The following is a 25,413-nucleotide window of genomic DNA, read 5'->3' on the forward strand; positions in this document are numbered from 1 at the left end:
AGTAGAAAAATAACAGCATACTTGTGTTTTTTAAAAAAAAAAAAAAAATCAACCAGTAAACTCATGTGATTAATTACAGAAAAATATTTCTTTATTTATGTATATCCGCAAATTAATCACACAAATTATTTTGGACGCACATGCACCTTTACTTACTTTTAAGGTAACTTTACTCTTTTACCTGAAATGTGTGTTGTTATTCGAGCAGTGGACAGATCAATGCATGTCAAGGTGAGTGAGGAGACTCCGACTGGTGTGCTTGCTCATAAATTTCATTTCAGAAAACCTCCTGATTGGACTTTATATAAAAGAGTTTTTAAAAAAATTAATGACGTGCAATCAATTGAAACATTAAAACTGTATGGCTTTCTGACAATAATATTGCAGTAGTGTCTAAATATTGGGGTATTTTTATAAGGTCATATAAATTGAGCAGTCAAGATATAAGCGGTAAATAGTCGTGCTTAATCCAAATTCAAAAGTGAGATTAATCTAAGTTATACTATTTCCACACTTTTTATTGAAACTTGAATGTATTTGATGAATGTTTTGTACTAAAACAATGTGTCCAATAATTTATTATCAGTTCAAAATGATAATATTACCATCATTAAAACATAAATATATACAGTAGGAAGGAGATTCTTATGGCCCCATTTGTCACGGTTTACCCGACACATGGAACGTGACACACTGGGGGGTGCACATTCCACTTTAGCCGCCAGACGGCAGTAGAGTGTTGAATACCTTAAAATGTGTTTTGTGGCGAATCCATCTTTGACCACAGCATCAGTTGCTATGTAGTCGGCGCTTTACATCGTTTTCAGCGGATTCCATTGCAAAATTATTAACCGCCCCTCTTTCTCTCGGGCGATATCGGGAAAAGTAGCTGCTTACAGTCCGGAAAATACTGTATTTATTACTTTTTTTCCGAAGACCTGTTTCTGACACTATCTTGCTTCCAACATGTTGTGCACATCGCTAACCTCCAATCCTTCACTTTTGTGTTTGTTTCAGAACAATCAGGACAATCAGACAACTCTAACCAGCAAGGAGAGACAGACGTCAAGCCCCCGCCGAACGGTAAGTTTGCATTCACTCATCTGCCTTACAGTGCCCGCTAGGTATGTATGGTATATCAGTAGTAGTATAGTACAGCGATACTAATTAATCATATTTGGTACTGTACCGCCTTTACAAAGTACCTGTCGTATTTTTTTTTAACGGGTACATGGTCGCCACGTTGTGACATTGCTGGTTTTACGACCAGAAGAGCATGTCCGGCAGCGCACAATCACAGAGTACTTACATGCAGACACAGTTTGTCGAAAAAAAGGGAGAACGGACGAATTCTGGCTTAAAAACTAAAGTTAAAGGTTAAGTTATAACAAGGAAACACCCTTAGGAAGAGGTGCTTTAAGACATGGCTAGCTATATAGCGGCTAACGTCCAGCCGCAGTCTGCAGTGTTTTAGCTACTTCTAAATCACTAATGCTCGCCTCTATGGTGACAAATAAAGTAAGTTTCTTACAAGTAGCATTATCACTGCAGGATGAGGAATAGTTAAACATGCTTCACTACACACCGTAGCTCACCGGCGTCACAATGTAAACAAACACTATGGGTGGATCTACACCTGATAACCACTGTAATGATACCAAGTACAGGAGTGTATCTAGTCGATACTACGATGATTGTATCGATATTTTGTAGCATCACTAAATCTTTTTTCCTGATTGGCCCAAGTGTGTGAATATTGTCTGTCTATCTGTGTTGGCCCTGTGATGAGGTGGCGACTTGTCCAGGGTGTACACCGGCTTCTGTCCGAATGTAGCTGAGATAGGCTCCAGCACACCCCGCGACCCCAAAAGGGACAAGCGGTAGAAAATAGATGGATGGATATTATGTTTATAAACTCAGGAAATACGTCCCTGGACACAAGAGGACTTAAATGACCAATGTATGATCCTGTTACTACTTTGTGGTGTCATCCAAAACTAATGTAAAGCATCCAAACAACAGAAGAATAAGTGTTTATTACATTTTGACAGAAGTGTAGATAGAACATGTTAAAAGAACGTAAGCAGATACTAACAATAAATGAACAAGTAGATTAATAATACATTTTCTACCACTTTTCTACCAAGACAAGTTGTCTCTTAAGTTGTATTTTAAGTAAAGGGGAACATTATCACAATTTCAAAAGGGTTAAAAACAATAAAAATCAGTTCCCCGTGGCTCGTTGTATTTTCTGAAGTTTTTTTCAAAAGTTTACCGGTCCCGGAATATCCCTAAAAAAAAGCTTTAAAGTGCCTTTTTTTCGCTCGCTGCCAAGACACTGTCCTTTTTCCTGTGACGTCATACAGTGCTGCCAATGTAAACAAACAACGGCGAATACCACAGCAAGATATAGCGACATTAGCTCGGATTTAGACTCTGATCTCAGCGGCTTTAGCGATTCAACAGATTACGATGTATTGAAACAGATGGTTGGAGTATGAAAGTATTGAAGAAGAAACTGAAGCTATTGAGCGAATAGCTATTGACGCTATTCATAGCCATAGCATGGCCTAATAGCTGCGTTAGCTTCGCGGGTAAAATGTGCGGACCAAACGATCAGGACTTTCGCATCTTTTGACACTGGAGCAACTTAAATCCGTCGATTGGTAAGTGTTTTTTTTGCATTAAATGTGGGTGGAAGGAAACGTAATATCGTTGCAAATGCATCTGCAGGTTATCCATACATATCTGTGCCATGTCTGCTTTAGCACCACCGTTAAATAGCATGTTAGCATCGATTAGCATAGCATGTTGGCGTCGATTAGCTGGCAGTCAACATCAACAAAACTCACCTTTGTGATTTCGTTGACTTTATAGTTGCAAATGCATCTGCAGGTTATAAATACATCTCTGTGCCATGTCTGTCATCGCCGGTAAATAGCATGTTAGCATCGATTAGCGTAGCATGTTAGCATCGATTAGCTGGCAGTCACGCCGCGACCAAATGTGTCTGATTAGCACATAAGTCAACAACATCAACAAAACTCACCTTTGTGATTTCTTTGACTTTATCGTTGCAAATGCCATCCATCCATCCATCTTCTTCCGCTTATCCGAGGCCACGGGGAAGACCCAGGACACGTTGGGAAGACTATGTCTCCCGGCTGGCCTGGGAACGCCTCGGGATCCCCCGGGAAGAGCTAGACGAAGTGGCTGGGGAGAGGGAAGTCTGGGCTTCCCTGCTTAGGCTGTTGCCCCCGCGACCCGATTTCGTTGCAAATGCATCTGCAGGTTATCCATACATCTCTGTGCCATGTCTGTCATCGCCGGTAAAATGTGGAGACACTTTGGTACATTCAATGGGGGTTTGGCGGCAGATTTCTTGCCACTTTCGCATCTTCGGGCCAGTGGTGCAACTTGAATCCCTCCCTGTTAGTGTTGTTACACCCTCCGACAACACGCCGACGAGGCATGATGTCTCCAAGGTTCCAAAAAATAGTCGAAAAAACGGAAAATAACAGAGCTGAGACCCGGTGTTTGCAATGTGTTCGAGGAAATGAAAATGGCGGCTGTATTACCTCGGTGACGTCACGTTCTGACGTCATCGCGAAAAGAGCGATAAACAGAAAGGCGTTTAATCCGCCAAAATTCACCAATTTAGAGTTCGGAAATCGTTTAAAAAAATATATGGTCTTTTTTCTGCACCATCGAGGTATATATTGACGCTTACATAGGTCTGGTGATAATGTTCCCCTTTAAGGACAAACTTGCAAAAAGAAACATGTTTAATGTACTGTAAGATTTTTTGTTGATATAAAGCCAATAAGGTCATTTTTTGTGGTGCCCTTTATTTAGAAAAGTATCGGAATACATTTTTGTACAGGTACCCGTACCAAAAATATTGTTATCGGGACAACCCTAGTGCCCGCATGCTTGCGTGAACGGCTTTAAAAGGGCTGTGTCAGCATCTTGATACAGTACCAACACTCTTACTGGACACACTGTTTACTCTGTGAGCAAGTGTGCCGGCAGAGTCGGGCTTGGTTTATTATGGTAAGGGGAGCTGATGGTACTGCACTGTGCGGGGATTGCAGTGGGCCGCTCATAAATCACACTGACGTTACTCGAAGATGGGAACCACATGGCTGCTGCCTAGCTGAGCACTGACCTCATGCGCTGTCGCCGCCGTGGTTAACCCCAGTGCTCGAGTGAGTGGAGCGACCGAAATGGCGAACGAGGGGTTGGGGGATGTAGGATGTATGAATAGATAGAATGCGTCTTACAGTACGTGCGGACCACCGTGTTAGCTCCACCGACACAGGAAGACACCATACATGTCCGTATTCCACGTTACCCACACGGGAGTCGCATGAATTCCAGGAGGGCGTGTGTCTTGCCAAAACACCGGCTCGAATTTGAGAGCGAATTGTGACGAACGCGTTGCCGATTCACAGTGCCAAGCCGCTTCTAAGACACTAATCCTCACCGCCACGGCAGAAAATAAACAAAGTTTCTTCCAAGTTCTATTATCACTGGATGACTAGATGAAAAAGAAATAGTTAAGGACGCTACACGCTCACAAAAAGCAGGACGACAGAAAAAGCTAACCCCTAAAGCTTCAAAGTAAAGTTGAGTTGTTCGATTCGGACGTCGATAATATCAATACCTGGTATACTATCAGTATGTAAGCGATGTGAAAGTGATTGGATTGATATTTTTCTCGCTCTCATCATAACAAAATCATTTTTGGGGTTGTTTTTCTTATTGTTTACAAACTCAGGGAGTAAGTCTCTGGATACAGGAAGGCTTTAAGGGCAAAATCAAAATTATTTAAATGAAGCCAATAGTAGTTTTAGTTTTTGTTTAGTTATTGTGCACTAGACACTTTGTTTTAAAAAAAAATGAAAAATGTAGCATTTAATACCACAAATTTAAATGGTAAATGGGTTGTACTTGTATAGCGCTTTTCTACCTTCAAGGTACTCAAAGCGCTTTGACACTACTTCCACATTTATCCATTCACACACACACTGATGGAGGGAGCTGCCATACAAGGCGCTAACCAGCACCCATCAGGAAAAAAGGGTGAAGTGTCTTGCTCAGGACACAACGGACGTGACGAGGCTGGTACTAGGTGGGGATTGAACCAGAGACCCTCGGGTTGCGCACATCCACTCTTCCACTGCGCCACGCCGTCCCTTTGATACATCATCTGAGTTACAACAATAGCAGCAAATTCTTAATTTAATAAGTTGAGTTTTATAAAAATGTATTCTGTTTGCTTCAGTTAACTGCTATAAAACAATTTCAATCATATTACACCAACATTTCATTTAATTCTTGTGTTTAATGGGGATGTCCCGATCAACATTTTTAACCTTTGATCCCGATTTTATTTTTGGGGCGCAGATCCGATCCGATTTTGAGTCCCTATCCGATACTTTGACAATGGATTATATAACTGAGAAAGTTTTATAGCAAAATAAAGAAGAAAGAAATGCCAGCAGACACCAAAATGCATCAATTGAATTAATTTTAATCAGTCCTTTCAGTCATCCAGAAGGTTTACAATTATAAAAGGAAATTGCTGAATAGACCAAGAGTATCAAACTCACTTTACATCGGGGCCAGGTGAAGAAAAATGTACTCCCAAGTGGGCTGGACTGGTAAAATCATGCCACGATAACTTAAAAATAAAGACAACTTCAGATTGTTTTCTTTGTTTAAAAATAAAACAAGCACATTCTGAAAATGTACAAATCATAATGTTGTTTACACTTTTATGTTGCGGTTAATGGTATTCTATCTTTATTTGTCGTTATTTATACTTTCTGAATAAATTATGTGATAATGTTAATCAGTCAACTCATTGGTGTTAGTTTTCAATCTATCAAGATAAAAAAATTATATCAAAATCAAATTACAGAATGTTTTTTATGTAGTTTGCTCATTTTCTTCAACTGGTGCACTGGTTTATTTTTTTTTCATATGTTGCCTCATCTACACCGGGGGTCGGGAACCTTTTTGGCTGAGAGAGCCAAAAAGCCAAATATTTTAAAATGTATTTCCTTAAGAGCCATATAATATTTTTTCTAACACTGAACACAACTGAACGCTTGCATTTGTAAGTAAGACCAACATTTCTAGAGTATAATAGGTCTCTTATTCTCTGTAATAACATTGTTATTCTGAAGCTAACTCTGGAGGGGGCGTGGCCCGCGGGCCTGCAGCGAAGTGGGGTGGGCCAGGACCGGCCTCGAAATCAGCGAGAGCTGGGTAGATGGTCCTCCTGAGCCTTGTTATCTAATCACCTGTCGCTCTATTATAAGCAGCAGCCAGGAGGAGAGATGGGGTTGGGGATGGAGCCAGAGCGCGAGCGAGAACGAAAGAGAAAAATACAATTGCTGGAAAGCAACGGAGAGACTTATTGAAAAATAAAACAATAGTGTAACCCTGAAACGGGCTCTCATGTCGGTGCTCGGTGGTCTGAAGAAACCCCCAGGAGGACAAGCCCCACACTAACCAATAATAAATAAATAACTTCTTAACGCAACTTCTTGAACAAGTGTGGTAGTAAACGGATGGATGGACTAAAAATGCATGAGAATGTTTTATGTTTTGAACATTAATTTTAACACTTATTACAAGTGGAATTATTCATTACTTATCATGTTAAGCAATGTCAGCTCAGATTTATCTGAGAGCCAGATGCAGTCATCAAAAGAGCCACATCTGGCTCGCGAGTCATAGGTTCCCTACCCCTGATCTACACAGATAAAAAGAATTGCCATTGCGACATCTAGTGGACAGATTTACAACAGCGGTTTCTTTCATTTAAAAATTTCAACTTATTTTATACTCAACAAAATCATCCCGCGGGTCGGATAAAACCAGGCGTTTGCCACCCCTGGAATAGACGTTATGTCTAAAAAAAAAAAATTTTGATCGTCCAAAATGGTGAACCACAAACGCAGGACGGGGGATTCTCAAACTGTCAGATTGCACATCCTTCTGACACGTGCTACAGAAAACGCTAACTAGCGCTCGCAAAACGGTGATGAGTGTTGATAAGTCACATTGCGCGAGCTGAATAAATATATTAGCATTTTCCACTTCCTGGTATACTGGCCATTTTGATGATCAGCAAATATTTTTGCATATTTTTGGACTACACACCTTATTTTGCTCACTTAACAGACCCAATCCACTTTGCACACGTTAAGTCGATCAGCTTTGCATTTGCTATCAAGTTTGCATGTGTTTTAGTACACACACTCCTTTAGCAGATCAGGCCCACAATTTTATAGTTTGCACATGCTATTTAGCACTTGTTATTTGGATCTTAGTAGATCAGGCCCTCTGAGTCGTTTTTGTTGCCACCTTGTGGTTGTGCAAGTCTGTAGTGTTCCCATCTCTGTCCTGAAGTGCTCTTTAGGGCTGCCTCACACTTTATAGCAACCTTTTTGACCTCGAGGCCCAACTTTTCCACTACCGAGGGGCCCGGGGCCCAATCATTAACACTGAATTATTAATCTTAGTCTTGATTTTAATCCTATTCAATAATAATATCTAACCTATTTACAGTTCAACCTTGTCAAATGATATGAAAGCATGTGTTCATCACAAAGATGATAATCAAGCCTAAGGTCAAACTGATTACGAAAAGGATTACCGTATTTTTCGGACTATAAGTCACATTTTTTTTTATAGTTTGGCCGGGGGTGCGACTTATACTCAGAAGCGACTTATTTGTGAAATTATTAACACATTATCGTAAAATATCAAATAATATTATTTATCTCATTCATGTAACAGACTAGACGTATAAGATTTCATGGGATTTAGCGTTTAGGAGTGACAGATTGTTTGGTAAACGTATAGCATGTTCTATATGTTATAGTTATTTGAATAAGTCTTACCATAATATGTTACGTTAACATACCAGGCACCTTCTCAGTTGGTTATTTATGCGTCATATAACATACACTTATTCAGCCTGTTGTTCACTATTCTTTATTTTAAATTGCCTTTCAAATGTCTATTCTTGGTGTTGGGTTTTATCAAATACATTTCCCCCCAAAAATGCGACTTATACTCCAGTGCGACTTATATGTTTTATCCCTTCTTTATTATGCATTTTCGTCAGTTGCGGCTTATACTCCGGAGTGACTTATACTCCGAAAAATACGGTATACATCAAATTTACTGCAAAGGAAGAGAGCCATAAAAGTGCTGTGAAATAAAGTGAAGTACTAAAATAATTACATTCTAACTAAATTAATAATGAATATAATGTTTATTGAATAAACGTCAATAAAATTAAAGTGCAAATTAAAATACAGCTTCACCACTTTCGTCATAATTTTTGCGCTGAAGAAACTTCTCTATGACTTTAGCTCCAGACTTCCCCTGTTTGATTGAGATTGTCAAAAAAAAAAGGTGTGTTACAACTGACTGATACAAATCAAGCTGAAGAACAGATAATTTTAGGCGGCCCTCTAGGGGGCGCTCGCGGCCCAACAAAGGACCTTGGCCCTATGGTTAAGAAACACCGGTCTAAAGAATCCAATGTGTACCTGTTGCAAATAGATGTTTCTTGGTTGAGTGACTCTTACAGCAAGCACATACTGTGAAAATGATAAAGAGAGATCATACTTATTGCACACACAAATCCATACTGTAGAGCAGAGCTGGGAAAATATTTTGACTCGGGGGGCCACATTGAGAGAAAAAAGGTGTTTGTGGGGGCCAAGGTGTATGTTTATATAAATTGTATATACACATTAGTGTTGTCCCGATAACAATATTTTAGTACCGGTACCAAAACTATTGCGATACTTTTCGGTATTTTTCTAAATAAAGGGGACCGCAAAAAATTGCATTATTCGCTTTATTTGAACAAAAAGTCTTATGGTACATTAAACATAGGTTTCTTATTGCAAGTTTATCCTGAAATAAAATTGTGAACCTACAAGACATGTCTTTCTGTAGTAAGTAAGCACACAAATGCTCCTAATTAGTCTCCTAATTATGTAAGCAGTAACATATTGTGTCATTTTCCATTCTGCTATTTTGTAAAAATTATTAAGGACAAGTGGTAGAAAATTAATTATTAATCTACTTGTTCATTTAATGTTAATATCTGCTTACTTTCTCTTTTAACATGTCCTATCTACACTTATGTTAAAATATGATGATCACTTATTTTTCTGTTGTTTGATAGTTTACATTAGTTTTGGATGATACCACAAATCTGGGTATCAATCCGATACCAAGTAGTTACAGGATCATACATTGGTCATATTCAAAGTCCTCATGTGTCCAGGGACGTATTTCCTGAGTTTATAAACATAATATCAATTTAGAAAAAACAAAAGAAGATGTTGTGATGCCAAAAAATATTGACGTAATCATAGTAGTATCGACTAGATACGTTCCTGTAGTTTGTATCATTACAGTGGATGTTAGGTGTACATCCACCAATGGCGTTTGTATACATTTTAGAGACCGGTACTTTTCAGAGGCGGTATAGTACCGAATATGATTCATTAGTAACGCGGTATCAACACTAATACCGCTGTACTGTACAACCCTAATACACATTCAGCTGTAAAAATCTGCTGTACAGTATGTGTTTGGGTCCCTTTTTTTCAGGAGCATTAATAGCAAAAGTCACAATGTCTAAAAGAATTCTAAAAAGAGACCACCTAAAAAAAAAAACGGAATGGAATTTTACAGTTTTTTACTGAATGGGACACCCAAAATGCACATGAAAATAAAGAAAGTGGGATTTACAATATTAACTATGAACAATAAAACACTGAATATTAACAACATATGAACATCGCTCCTCCATAGTTGTGTATCTTTTACAATCTAGCAAAACACAACACAAATGTAACAAACAGCAAAATATGAATACAAAGGGTAATTTAACGCCTACAATATGATATATTACCACTTTTATGCAGAAATTTGTTGTAAAATTTTGCTTCCGCATCTGTTCCTGACACACGCGTTTGGGGCTGGCTGCTCTGAAAACAAACCCCGCCCACCCGGCTTTGTGCCTGGTTTGAGCTGCTGTGACGTAGATTACCACAATAACTCGTATATAGGGATGGGGTGGCGCCGTTGGGAGAGTGTGTGCCAGCAACTTGAGGGTTCCTTGTTCAATCCCCACCTTCTGCCATCCTAGTCACATCTGTTGTGTCCTTGAGCAAGACATTTCACCCTTGCTCCTGATGGGTCGTTGTTAGGGCCTTGCATGGCAACTCCCGCCATCAGTGTGTGAATGTGAATGTGTGTATTAATATGTGAATGTGGAAAGTGTCAAAGCGCTTTGAGTACCTTGGAGGTAGGGCCGGGCGATATATCGATATATATGATATATCGCGGGTTTGTCTCTGTGCGATATAGAAAATGACTATATCGTAATATTTGAGTATACGTTCTCATGCAGGACTTTTAGCTGCGGGCGTACACTTCAGGCTCTCCTCGCTCTTTTCTGTGTCTCTTTCTCACAGACAAGCAGGCGCACATTCTTACATACATCACAAACTGTCACGTCATACGTCACATACACGCCCTCGCCCAGAAGAGAGGTAGCGGCGTGGCTAACGTTAGCTGCTAACGTAGCCGTACGAGAGAAAGAAGGTGCGGATCTGGTAAAAAATGAAGGAAGACTTAATTCTCAATAAAAACAGCAGGGTTTCCATTGTCTGGCGGTGGTTCGGGTTCAAGTGGGAATATGTCGAACAGGCAACCGTAATTTGTCAAGTGTGGGGGCGAAAAGCGTTGCTATAAAAAGTAGCATTACTGCTAATATGTTGCATCGTTTGTAAAGTCACTCGCTAGAGAATGAAGAGAATTGCATAACTGTAGTAACATACCACATAGTGAAGGACGAATACTATTTGATTTCCTATTATGCAACTCATTTTTATTTGACACTTAAAATGTCTCTGACAATCTTGCAATTTATGTTTTGGAAATGACTTGAATGTTTTGTGCCATTGCTTTATAACTTTAATAAATACACTTTTGGTCAATTGACTTAGTTGTGATTTCCCTCTAATCCAATCCACTTTATTTGTATAGCACATTTAAACTACAAGAACGTTTCCAAAGTACTGCACAGCTATGTTAAAAACAATATTAAAAACAATATAAAAATAAATTTGATTAAAAACAATTTTAAACGGTAAAATCAATTAAAACAGTAAAGTAGTAGCATAAAAGTTTCTCGGCATGAACATTTAAAATGAGCATATATTAATGCGGTATGTGTGAAGACTGGTCGGCACAGTGCTGCCGGGACTGTCCCTTCGTGGATGCGTAGACATGAATACAGCAAGAGGTAAGATATAATAAATGTATTCAAAATAACAGAAGGAGAGCTATAACATAAACACTGGAGCTAACAAAAGGCAAACCAAAGACACTAGTATGAGAACTAGGAGATACAAAATAGGAAATTAAACTGGCGCGTAGGCACACAAAAAGAAGTAAATAAAACATTTAGCATGTGAGCTAATAACGAGGTGCGTAGCGTGAGAGCTCGCGAAAATAGTAGGAATAGCGTGAAAGCAAACGATCAAAACAGATGTATAGTTGCGTGAGAGCAAACTATAAAAAACCAGCCGCACAGTTGCGTGAGAGCAAACTATGAACCCAGAAAGAAATGAACAAAGAGGCTGGCTTAAATAGGAGGGTGATTAGACAAACAGGTGTGTGTGGACCGGGAGTAGCAGGTGGACTGATGAGTACCATGGTGACGGACTAAACAGGAAGTAAATGGTTTAGAAAGAGAATGAAACAAAGATGAAAAAAATAAACATGTAAAGATCTGAGTCACGGATCGCAACAATAGGAAGAAGAATGTTTTAATGTAGACACATGGAATCATCATATTGCTGTGATTATATGCATCATTTAATCGTTCATTAAAGGGGAACATTATCACAATTTCAAAAGGGTTAAAAACAATAAAAATCAGTTCCCAGTGGCTTGTTTTATTTTTCGAAGTTTTTTTCAAAATTTTACACCTCCCGGAATATCCCTAAAAAAAGCTTTAAAGTTCTTGATTTTCGCTATTTGCGTTGCGACTGTCCATTTCCCTGTGACGTCATACAGTGCTGCTAATACAAACAAACAATGGTGAATACCACAGCAAGATATAGCGACATTAGTTCGGATTCAGACTCGGATTTCAGCGCCTTAAGCGATTCAACAGATTACGCATGTATTGAAACAGATGGTAGGAGTATGGAGGCAGATAGCGAAAACAAAATTGAAGAAGAAACTGAAGCTATTGAGCGAATAGCTATTGACGCTATTCGGCCATAGCATTAGTGTACCTAATGAAGTGGCCCATAGCATGGCTGCCATATTAGCATCGACGGTAAAATGTGCGGAGCAAACGATCAGGACTTTCGCATCTTGTGACACTGGAGCAACTTAAATATGTCGATTGGTAAGTGTTTGTTTCGCATTAAATGTGGGTATCTAGTTTCAAATGTACATACAGCTAGCGTAAATAGTATTTTAGTATCAATTAGCATAGCATGTTAGCATCGATTAGCTGGCAGTCACGCTGCGACCAAATATGTCTGATTAGCCGGTAAAATGTGAAGACACTCTGGCACATTCAATGGGGTCTGGCGGAAGATTTCTTGCCAGTGGTGCAACTTGAATCCCTCCCTGTTAGTGTTGTTACACCCTCCGACAACACACCGACGAGGCATGATGTCTCTAAGGTTCCAAAAAATAGTCGAAAAAACGGAAAATAACAGAGCTGTTTTGAAAATGAAAATGGCGGGTGTGTTACCTCGGTGACGTCACGCTCTGACGTCATCGCTAAAAGACCGATAAACAGAAAGGCGTTTAATTTGCCAAAATTCACCCATTTAGAGTTCGGAAATCGGTTAAACAAATACATGGTCTTTTTTCTGCAACATCAAGGTATATATTGACGCTTGCATAGGTTTGGTAATAATGTTCCCCTTTAAAGGCTAAGGCAAAATATCGTTATATATATCGTATATCGCGATATGGCCTAAAAATATTGCGATATTAAAAAAAGTCAATATCGCCCAGCCCTACTTGGAGGTAAAAAAGCGCTATACAAGTACAACCCATTTACCATTTATATCACTGAAAAGCGGAAATTGCAACCATTGAATTACTTTCTATAGTTCAAGACTTACAGTCATTTGAAAAACAGCACTGCACATCATAATGGTGGCGACAATTTTGTTGTTAAAGGTCTAAAAAAAATATGTAGAATGTCTTAATGGGCCGCATGTGGCCCGCGGGCCCTATTTTGCCCAGACCTGCTGTAGAATCTGCAGTCAGTGCATACATTTTACAGCTGTGCTTGCGGGGAATGCACTCTCTCGTTTGGCCTAATTGCTTGTGTGTGTTGAACTGTCAAAAGTGAGAAGAATAACATGTCGAATCCAAAAGGCCTGCTGTATCTTATAGAAAACACATGTTCGCACTGTATGACACCGGCCTCGTGTCAACCCTTTCCGTGCTTTCTCTCTGCGGGTGTTCACGTGCACTAAAGAGCGTGTACTCCATAATGTACGCACATCTAACTCTGCACATATGCTTTGCAGCCCTCTCTCACTTTTTTTTTTTTCTTCTTCCCCACACAGGCCACTTGAGTTTCCAGGACTGCTTCGTGACTTCAGGGGTGTGGAACGTAGCCGAGCTGGTCCGCGTGTCGCAGAGTGAGTCACCGCCATCATTCACCCTCGTCAATCTCTCCCGCGCCTATCATTTGTGTAACGCACGACACGGCGTACACTCTGTTCAAAACCGAGTTAGGTACAGCATAGCAGCCTGGTACTAATTAGTAGGAGGGAGGAGTAATGTACGTTTATGACACCGATTATGATTTATGGTTTTATATTGCATGTTCATCCAGAACCTGATATCAATTATTCCTTTCTTTTGTTGTCTTGTTGAACTGAGCACCATTGAGTATTGCTGCTATATTAGAATATACTACACTGAGCAATATGGAAAATCAGCAGACCGGTAACAAATACAGTAGTATATAAAAATGGGAACCATTACCTCCCTGCTTGGTATTCAGTATCAAGGGTTGGAATTGGGGGTTAAATCACCAAAAAGTGATTCCCGGGCGCGGCCACTGCTGCTGCTCACTGCTCCCCTCACCTCACAGGGGGTGATAAAGGGTGATGGGTCAAATGCAGAAAATAATTTCGCTACACCTAGTGTGTGTGACAATCATTGGTACTTTAACTTTATATAATGATATAACTTTTAGATACAACGATTGCTCTTGCAAAGACACATTGAAAGATAAATTTTATCTATAAAAAAAGTGGTTTAAAAAAAACAAATCTACATAATCAGCCTAATAGTAGTATTTTTACATGTTCTAATTATTCCAAAGGGAACAATATTATCTTCTTTGTTTCATACGCTAATACTATATTTGATGTTTTTATTGGTGTTTACATGAGATCAGATGGAATCATCTTTTCAATTTACTGTTCACAGTAATTGCTGCAATGCTAACACATTATAAGAAGAACAACTAAAAAAAATATACAGTAAAATATATACCATTCAAGCGATACATAAAACATTATAAGAAATTATCATTTTAATATATATAATTCACTTTAATATAATAACAATAGAATATGGTAATCGATAAGAAATATTTTTATAATTGTTATAACATAACTTTAAAAATATTATGTACGTACAAATTGAAATAATATAATTATATATGATTATTAATGCTTGAATAAAATGTGCAATGTATAAATATTAATATAATTGAAACATATTGTAAATAATACTACAGCAATTATAATAATACAAATAATATATTGTAATAAAGTGTTATAATGACTAATACATATCAGAATTATAACATGTTTTATTATTATAACTCAATATATATTGTGATAAAATACAAACAAATAAATATACATATTTATAAACACAAATATAACCATATTATGATTAAATATGATTACTAATATAGTAAAAACTGAGTAAATTATACATATATAAATAATAATTATACTGCGTGAAATTGATAATAATACATAAATAATATATGTATGTTTGTATTGTAATATATTGATTTTAGTACTATAATAAATAGTAACTGTTATATTGAATATCATGTTTTTATTGTAACTTGACTATTATAATTAAATTCAAATGCACACATACTTCAAAAGAAAAAGTTTAACTATCTTGATCAAACACAGATAATTAAATGGTATTTAGAATAATATTTGAAAATATTATTATTGTAAAAAATTGTATATGATATGAATGCAATTGCAATGTATATAAAGGATATTATAATAAATTGCTATAATGAATAATGAATATTATATTTTGTGTTGTTTATCGTAACTTAGTAAATACAATTTTGTAATGAAATTTAAGTATATAAATATATATAAATGCAAATAAACTATTCTGATCATTATATATGATCATTATTGTTATAAAAAAAAGTATAGTTTTTACTTACTAAAACTGTTACAATGTATTATTATAAATAATAATAATGAAAATGGAAAGACTACACTATGCAATACAAATATAAACAATGCAGAAGGCAAAATAAAATAAACAAAGCAGAAATATAACCAATGTGTGCAAAGTATATATGCAGTGTAATTTACATGTGTGACTGGTGTGTGTACTCGCAATATGCAGCCCCAGTCGCTACGGCAACTGGCCCAAACTTCTCCCTGGCTGACCTGGACAGTCCTGGGTACTACAACATCAACCAGGTGACCCTGGGACGGCGCTCCATCACCTCCACACCCTCCACCAGGTACAGGTTTTACCACACATGCACTCCTGAACAAAATACTGAAAGAACAAATAAGTATTTGCATTTTGCACTGTTGTATTGTAGTAAAACATACGTGTCATTGGCAGTTGCCTGCTCATTACCGCTAGAAAAATATGTTCCTATCAGTCTTGTGTTGTAGCTAAATATATTAATGTTGTGGTTATTGATTAGCTACACCTAACACTAGCACTCCCAAAAGGAAGCCAAATGGCTGGATTAACCCAGGTGTCAATCGCCCATTTTGTTACCATCATTGTGTTAATGAGGCAATTGCTGCATACAGAGTTGCATATTGTGAGAAAAGGTTGTCATACAGGGAATATTCTGAGTTTTTTTGGGGTTCATTTTACAAGACAAAAGTATGTAAATTATGAAAGAAAGTCTTGTTTTTTTATGGTTTGTAAAAATATTTCGCGAAATAAATTGTCATCGTACAAAAATTATGTTGGAATATTTTAAGAAAGACTTTGAAATATTGCAAGAAAAAAATCATTCAAAGTCATATAAATATTGAAAATATTCGTTTTTATGTTTTTTTTTTTGAAAAATGTAATATTGTGAGAAAAAGTTATCTTGCAAGAATTGTGTTGAAATATTAAAAAAAATATGTTCAAATATTTTTATACAATTTTTTTTTTAATTTTCGGATAATTTTTTACTTATTTTACAAGACATTTAATTTTACAAGATTTGAGTCAAACATATGAAAAAGTTTTTTTTTTTTTAAGTTATTAATAAATGTGAGAGAAAAACATGTCATTGTACATTTATGTTGGATTTTTTTTTTAAGTTTAAAAATTGCAAGAAATAATTTATTCAAAGTCATGTATATTGGGAAAAAGTATTTTTTTCTTAAAGAAAAATGCAATATTGTGACAAAAAGTTATCTTCATCTGTGTTGAAATACTTTAAGAACATTTTTCTTAAAATTTAAAAAAAACATTTTAAGAAAAGTTATGACATTTTACATGATCAAAGTAAAATATATTGTGGAAAAAAAGTCCTGATTTAAAAAAAAAAAAAGTTGCAATTTTGTGGGGAAGATATTTCATACAATATTTTTTAGAACTGTTCTGTGAATTGTTTTACTTATTTTACAAGACAAAATGTAATTTCACAAGATTAAAGTCAAATATATTAGGAAAAAGTCTTATTTTGTTTTTAGGAAAAATGTATTAATATTGTGAGTATAAAAGTTGTAATTGTTTCAAAAATTATGTTGGAATATTTTAAGAAAAAAGTTTAAACATTGCAAGAAAAAATTAAATCTAAATCATATATATTTTACAAAAAGTACTTTTGTGAGAAAAAAGGTATCTTACAGGAATTGTGTTTAAATATTTTAGGAAAAAGGTTTAATTTTTTTTAAGAAAAGGTTATGCCATTTTCCATGATCAAAGTAAAATATATTGTGAAAAAAGTCATGATTTAAAAAAAAGTTTCAATATTGCAAGGGAAAAAAATCATACAAGATTTTTAAAACTATTCTGAGAATGTTTTACTTATTTTACAAGACAAAATAATGTAATTTTACAAGATTAAAGTCAAATATATAATGAAAAAGTATTTTTTTCCCCATCCCTCCATCCATTTCCAACCGCTTGTCCATTTCGAGGTTGCAGGGGGTGCTGGAGCATATCTCAGCTGCATTGGGGCGGAAGGAGGTGTACAAAACGTTATTAATATTGTGAGGGAAAAAATTGTCATTGTACACATGCACTGTAGGAATATTTACAGACAAAAGTTAGAATTTATAAGACAAATCATGCCATTTTATATGATAAAAGTATTGTAAAAAAATATTCCGAATTTTTTTTTCGTTTTTTTATTTACAAAAAAGTTAGTTTGAAAAAAGTTGTCATCGTAGGAATATTGTGAGAAAAATATTTACATTTTAAAAGAACATTACAGCAGGGGTCTCAAACTCAATTTACCTGGGGGCCACTGGATGCAGAAACTGGGAGAGGCTGGGCGGCGAGAAAAGTTTTCTTACAAAAATCTAATATGCACTTTTTAATGATTTCACCTTCTTTGAATTGCTTTCCCGCCCTAGCAACATGCGTGTCGACTCTCGCGATTTTTCCGGGAAACACCCGAATATCAGTGACCCTCCCGTGAACCTCCCGGGGCAATCATTCTCCCGGTTTTAACCTGGACAACAACAGTAACGGCGTGTCATGATGGCACTCTCTTTACCGTTTTTTACAAACTAACGTCTCGTCCGCTTTTCCCACCATACAAACAGTCTGCAGACTCAGTCACATATTTTATGAGGCTTCTGCAGACCCACGGAAGCGACTGCAAGACATACTTATTCAACAGCCAGACAGGTCACACTGAGGGTGGCCGTATAAACAACTTTATCACTGTTAAAAATATGCGCCACACTGTGAACCCAAATGACAAAACACATTTTGGGAGAACATCCAAAACACAACAGAACAAATACCCAGAATCTAATCCAGCCCTAACTCTTCCGGGCTACAATAGGGGTGTGGGGTGTATATTGTAGTCTGGAAGAGTTAGGGCTGCATGGGATTGTGGGTATTCGTTCTGTTGTGTTTATGTTGTTACGATGCGGATGTGTGGCTTCACAGTGTGGCACATATTTGTAACAGTGTTAAAGTTCTTTTTCCAGCCACTCTGTGTAACCTGTGTGGCTGTTGATCAACTATGTCTTGCAGTAGCTTACTGCGTCTGTTAAAACTGACGACAACATGTGACTGGGCTGGCACGCTGTTTGTACAGGTTGAAAAGGACGCTTAAGGCAGTGCCTCCAAGGTGCCCTCTTAATATAATTGTTAAGGTGAAATTCGAGAGAATGATTATCCCTGGAGGGGCACTGACATTGGGAACCTCCTGGAAAAATCGAGGGTATAAAAGTATGAGGCTGTAAAGCGCCATTCATGTAAAACGTTCAAGCCGCACCAACTTTACATTTTCACATCTAGGTGTGGGCCGCAATATAACGTCTCGCGGGCCGCGTGTTTGAGACCCCTGTTTTACAGAAAGTGGATTCGTGGATTATATTTATATAGCGCTTTTTCTGTAGTGACTCAAAGCGCTTTACATAGTGAAACCCAATATCTAAGTTACATTTAAACCAGTGTGGGTGGCACTGGGAGCAGGTGGGTAAAATGTCTTGCCCAAGGACACAACGGCAGTGACTAGAATGGCGGAAGCGGGGATCGAACCTGCAACCCTCAAGTTGCTGGCACGGCCGCTCTACCAACCGAGCTATACCACCGAAACAAAAACACTATCAAATAAAAACCTAAAGTAAATTGTTAATGGCAGTTTTGCAAAAGAGCACTTTAATATGAACTACATAAAAAAATCATATTTCTAATCAGATCAGAGATATTTTCAGCTAATATTAGAACTGTCAATAGATAATCATTCAAGCATACTCCTTCCCCTGATCTAAGCATTGGAGTGGTCCACCACATACCTATGTAATAGCTGCATTTACAAGAGAAAGGCGGCTAGTTGTCAGTCGTTGAGTGGTAAATTTTGAACAAACAGCCTTTTGACTGCCTCCTGGGAATTGCAGGGGGAAGAAAGAAAACTTTGAGCGTTCCGGTGTTAAAAGTGCACTTCTAATGCATTCATTCTCACCGTTTCCCAGTTGTTTAACTTCTGAATTCTACTGTCGTTTCATGCTGAGCCTGTTCTGCCTTTTTAACTGTGCTTTCTCTTTCCCCTCTCGCTCCGTCATCACTAATCCTTCTCATTTCCTGTCATTTTTCCCACCAATCCATCCGTCATTCTGTCCAATGTTTGGGTGTTTTGTTCCCCTTCGTTGTCGTCTTCTCCCGCTCGACATACGCTGCAGGACTGAAATGGAGCTTTATGCAAGTCTCCCACGGAGGTACACTCACAGCCTATCTGCCTTGATACTAATGGAACACAGATCCCGCCATCACACTCGCACAAAAGCCACACAAACAAGCTGTCACACACACATTCATAAAAAAAAAAACATACCCTTTCTGGCCTTTTATTGCTCACAGATGTGTGTCGATAAGAATGTGCAAACACATACAAGAATGTCGCATTACGTAGATTGTGCCTGGTTTCTGGTGGGTGGTTTCTAGCATGGATACAATCTTCGGCAAAATCTGCTCTCAAATGACTTCCAGTCCCCCACGGCTGAAATGTAATCCAAAAACAACACATTGAAGGGAAATTAATACTCCGACTTGAATGTAATAGCTCATATTTTTCTCCAAATGTCCCCGAGCAAGTTTCCCTTGAAGTTCCTCAAGAGTCAAACAACCTGCTTTGCCTTCTCAGCTCCAACAAGCGCAAGTCCATCGACGACAGCGAGATGGAGAGTCCCGTGGACGATGTCTTCTACTCGGGCCGCTCGCCAGCGGCCGGCAGCAGCTCACAGTCCAGTGGCTGGCCCAATGATGTGGACGCAGGTAATCCACCTTTAACATCCCTCTACACATTTCAGATATGAGGTCCACTTCAAGTCAGTCAACGCTTGGAATAATCAAATAGCATCAAACCGATATTTACGGTATGGGCGTCCAAGAATACAGTAGTCGACAGTTTGAATCGTCTGACTTTAAACGCGCCAACAAAGACCCCTACCGGATACCTAGCACCCTGGTGGGGCTTGCTGGACTTGACACCCCTTGAAATCGTGTCCCCTGCTCCTTTTACCGTCCAAAAATAGTGTAACTGTTGAATGGAGGCAAGTCAAACAGTTGTACCAGGCGGAAAACCTCAGCTCGGAATTTAAGGCCTACTGAAACCCACTACTACCCACCACGCAGTCTGATAGTTTATATATCAATGATGAAATATTAACATTGCAACACATGCCAATATGGCTTTTTTAGTTTACTAAATTAAAATTTTAAACTTCCCGGGAGTTTCATCTTGAAAACATTGTGTAATGATGACGTGTACGCAAGACAGTCACACGTTTTTCGGAAGTATGAGCGATAAGCACACTCACAGCTAAAAGTCGTCTGCTTTAACAGCATAATTACACAGTATTTTGGAGATCTGTGTTGCTCAATCTTTTGCAATTTGTTCAATGAATATTGGAGAAGTCACAGGAGAAAGTTGGAGTTGGGAAGCTTTAGCCTTTAGCCACACAAACACACGGTGATTCCTTGTTTAAAATTCCTGGAGGTGAAAATTTACTATGGATCAGAGCGCGGTCAAGCGAACATGAATCAGACCGAATGTCAACCAGCAGGTTTCGGTGAGAAAATTGTGGTTAAAAAGTCGGTTCTTACCGGAGAAAAGCTGAGCTTGTGCCGTCCAGGAAGCTGCCGTCGACTTCCCTGAGACATTGGCGTCAAGACACTCGTGGACACACCCTTCCGACTATCAGGTACTATTTAACTCACTAAAACACTAGCAACACAATAGAAAGATATGGGATTTCCCAGAATTATCCTAGTAAATGTGTTTAAAAACATCGGAATCCGTCCCATTGCAATCGCGTTTTTTTTCTCTTTTTTTTTTCTAGTCCGTCGCTATCAATATCATCAAACACGAATCTTTCATCCTCGCTCAAATTAATGGGAAAATTGTCGTTTTCTCTGTCCGAATAGCACTTTTTGTTGGAGGCTCCCATTAAAATCAATGTGAATATGTGAGGAGCCATCAAACTTGCGACGTCATCGTCTGCGACTTCCGGTAGAGGCAGGGCTTTTCTCTTAGCACCGACAGTTGCGAACTTTATCGTGGATGTTCTCTACTAAATCCTTTTAGCAAATATATGGAAATATCGCAAAATGATCAAGTACGACACATAGAATGGACCTGCTATCCCCGTTTGAATAAGAAAATCTCATTTCAGTAGGCTTTTAAGCTTGTCCTTTCAGACCGCCCACAAGCTCATGGATTGGCTCTCTGGCGCTGCCTTCTTTCCAACGTGAAAATGATTGACAGCATGCGAGATCGGAGCAAGTCGCCATCATTCACAGTAGAAAGATTTCTATGATAGATATGATTTAAAAATGTCTCAGTTAAAACTGTCGATTGAGATCATAAACATTTTTGGTATTAGTACATATTCATACTGAATAGGGACTGTCCACAAGGCTAACTAGTTTTTTTTTTTACATTATATAATATGGTGACAAACTCCTCTCTCATGGTACGCTTCTACCTCAAAATCGCTCTGGATAGTCTAGATCAGGGGTACCCAAACCATTTCCACTGAAGGCCACAGACTGACAAATAAAAGAATGCAGGGGCCATTTTGGTAGTTTGTACCTTCAAAACAAAAATTATAAAATGTAATTTCGGTCAAAATTTCGTGTGAATGCTGAAGAGCCAAAGCTGGACTGTAATGCTAACAGTTAACACGCTGGGCAAATAACGTCAAGTATCAAACAATATTTGAAAATGAGCTAAAAAGGCTAACATGGTAATAATAGCACGCTTACATTAGCATCAAAATCGCCCATAGCACATTTTTACTTGGGTTCTAGATAGTCTAGATCCGGTATGCCCAAACTTTATCCACTAAAGGCCACAGACTGACAAATCAAAGGATGCAGGGGCCATTTTGATAGTTTTCACATTCAAAACCAAAAACTAGAAAATGCAATTTTGGTAAAAATTGTGTGTGAATGCTGAAGAGCCAAAGCGGAACTGAAATGCCAACAGTTAGCACGCTGGGCAGATAATATCAAGTAACACAAAATATAAGCAAAATGAGCTAAAAAAAAAAAAAAAGAATTAAAAAAAAAAGCCAACATTCTATTGATAGCATGCTTACAGTTAGCTTCAAAATCGCGAATAGCACATTTTTTTCTTGGGCTCTAGATCAAGTGGTTCTCAACCTTTCCTCAGTGATGTACCCCCTGTGAACATTTTTTTAATTTAAGTACCCCCTAATCAGAGCAAAGCATTTTTGGTTGAAAAAAAAGAGATAAAGTAAAATACAGCACTATTTCATCAGTTTCTGATTTCTTAAATTGTATAACAGTGCAAAATATTGCTCATTTGTAGTGGTCTTTCTTGAACTATTTGGAAAAAAAGATATAAAAATAACTAAAAACTTGTTGAAAAAAAACCCAAGTGATTCAATTCTAAATAAGGATTTCTACACACAGAAGTAATCATCAACTTAAAGTGCCCTCTTTGGAGATTGTAATAGAGATCCATCTGGATTCATGAACTTCATTCTAAACATTTCTTCAGAAAAAAATAAATACTTAACATCAATATTTATGGAACATGTCTACAAAAAATCTAGTTGTCAACACTGAATATTGCATTGTTGTATTTCTTTTTACAGTTTATGAACTTACACTCATATTTTGTTGAAGTATTATTCAATGAATATATTTATAAAGGATTTGTGAATTGTTGCTATTTTTAGAATATTTTTAAAAAATCTCGCGTACCCCTTGGCTTATGTACCCCCATTTGAGAACCACTGCTCTAGATAGTCTAGACCAAGGGTGCCCAAACTTTATCCACTGAAGGCCACAGACTGACAAATTAAAGGATGCAGGGGCCATTTTTGTAGTTTACACCTTCAAAACCAAAACTACAAAATGCAATTTCGGTTAAAATTTTGTGTGAATGCTGAAGAGCCAAAGCCGGACTGAAATGCTAACAGTTAGCACGCCGGGCAGATAACATCAACTAACACAAAATATAAGCAAAATGAGCTAAAAACAAAACAAAAAAGGTAACATGCTATTAATGGAGCCGGACTGAAATGCTAACAGTTAACATGCTGGCCAAACAGCTTCAAGTAACAAGAAATTAGCTAAAATAGCTAAGATGCTATTAATAGCATGCTTACATTTAGCATCAAAATTACCTATAGTACATTTAAACTTTGGCTCTAGATCAGGGGTCGGCAACTTAAAATGTTGAAAGAGCCATATTGGACCAAAAATACAAAAACAAATATGTCTGGAGCCGCAAAAAATTAAAAGCCATATTAGGCTTCACGCTGGAAGAGGGGTTAGTGCGTCTGCCTCACAATAAGAAGTTCCTGCAGTCCTGGGTTCAAATCCAGGCTCGGGATCTTTCTGTGGGGAGTTTGCATGTTCTCCCCGTGAATGCGTGGGTTCCCTCCGGGTACTCCGGCTTCCTCCCACTTCCAAAGACATGCACCTGGGGATAGGTTGATTGGCAACACTAAATTGGCCCTAGTGTGTGAATGTGAGTGTGAATGTTGTCTGTCTATCTGTGTTGGCCCTGTGATGAGGTGGCGACTTGTCCAGGGTGTACCCCGCCTTCCGCCCGATTGTAGCTGAGATAGGCGCCAGCGCCCCCCGCGACCCCAAAAGGGAATAAGCGGTAGGAAATGGATGGATGGATTACATACAGATAGTGTGTCATGAGATGTAAATTGAATTAAGAAGACTTAAAAGAAACCAAATGAGCTCAAATGCTCAAATGAGGCATAATGATGCATTACGTACATATAGCTAGCATAAATAGCATGTTAGCATCGATTAGCTTGCAATCATGCAGTGACCAAATATGTCTGATTAGCACTGCACACAAGTCAATAACGTCAACAAAACTCAACTTTGTGCATTCAGGCACAAAGTTAAAAGTTTGGTGGACAAAATGAGACGGAAAAAGAAGTGGCATAAAACACGTCTTAGAAAATCGGAGAAAGTTGCACATGTAAACAAACAAAGGTGAGTTCAAAGACCGCCAAAATTAGTTGGACAAAACGGCGCTCGCCAAATACTCGAATCAGTGAAGCATGTTTAATACAAACAGTGTGCGTTATAACAATTAGGGAGGTTTGTGTCATGTTTGTCCTCCTACAGAAACTATGTCAAAACAAAAAAATATATATATTTTTTTATATTTCTCATCTTTTTCCATTTTTCATATATTTTTGAAAAAGCTCCAGAGAGCCACTAGGGCGGCGCTAAAGAGCCGCACGCGGCTCCGGAGCCGCGGGTTGCCGACCCCCGCTCTAGATAGTCTAGAACATGGGTGTCAAAAACTGGCCCGTGGGCCAGATTTGGCCCGCCGTGTAATTTCATTTGGCCCTTGAGGTAATATCAAATTAACATTAGAGCTGGCCCGCCGGTGTTATACAACGGCAGTGTCACTGTAACACCGCATTCACCGCTAATACTCATACTTGCCAAACCTCCTAAATTTTTCTGGGAGACTTATAAATTTCAGTGGCCCACCCGAAAATCTCGTGGGGGCAACCATTCTCCCGAATTTCTACCGATTTCCACCCGGATTACAATATTGAGGGCGTGGCTTAAAGGCACTGCCTTTATCATCATCATCATCATTTATTTTTATTCCTTTCATGAAAGGAATAAAAACCTTTCAACACTTCCGCTTTTCCTACATAGAAACAGCATGCCAGCCCAGTCATATAATATATGCGGCTTTTACACACACACACACACAGACAAGTGAATGCAAAGCATACTTGGTCAACAGCCATACAGGTCACACTGAGGGTGGCCGTATAAACAACTCTAACACTGTTACAAATATGCCCCACACTGTGAACCCTCACCAAACAAAAATGACAAACACATTTCGGGAGAACATCCGCACCGTAACAACAT

At 38.1% G+C, this 25,413-nt stretch overlaps 1 protein-coding gene across 12 annotated transcripts in view; it reads left to right on the plus strand.

Moving 5' to 3' along the window:
• The window catches only part of nfixb (nuclear factor I/Xb), a 535,801-nt gene that overhangs the window by 445,148 nt on the left and 65,240 nt on the right, over nucleotides 1-25,413 (plus strand). For 9 of the 12 annotated variants that reach the window (XM_061885585.1, XM_061885588.1, XM_061885582.1 and 6 more), the window contains 5 exons: nucleotides 1,018-1,083; nucleotides 13,659-13,733; nucleotides 15,721-15,841; nucleotides 19,698-19,733; nucleotides 20,159-20,289. In XM_061885585.1, coding sequence (XP_061741569.1) covers nucleotides 1,018-1,083; nucleotides 13,659-13,733; nucleotides 15,721-15,841; nucleotides 19,698-19,733; nucleotides 20,159-20,289 — 429 coding nt within the window. The remainder of the gene's footprint in view (nucleotides 1-1,017; nucleotides 1,084-13,658; nucleotides 13,734-15,720; nucleotides 15,842-19,697; nucleotides 19,734-20,158; nucleotides 20,290-25,413) is intronic. The other 3 variants (XM_061885583.1, XM_061885584.1, XM_061885593.1) reach the window with 1 other exon arrangement.

This window comes from Nerophis ophidion, linkage group LG23 (assembly GCF_033978795.1).
Source record: "Nerophis ophidion isolate RoL-2023_Sa linkage group LG23, RoL_Noph_v1.0, whole genome shotgun sequence".
In the NCBI taxonomy this organism is placed as follows: Eukaryota; Metazoa; Chordata; class Actinopteri; order Syngnathiformes; family Syngnathidae; genus Nerophis; species Nerophis ophidion.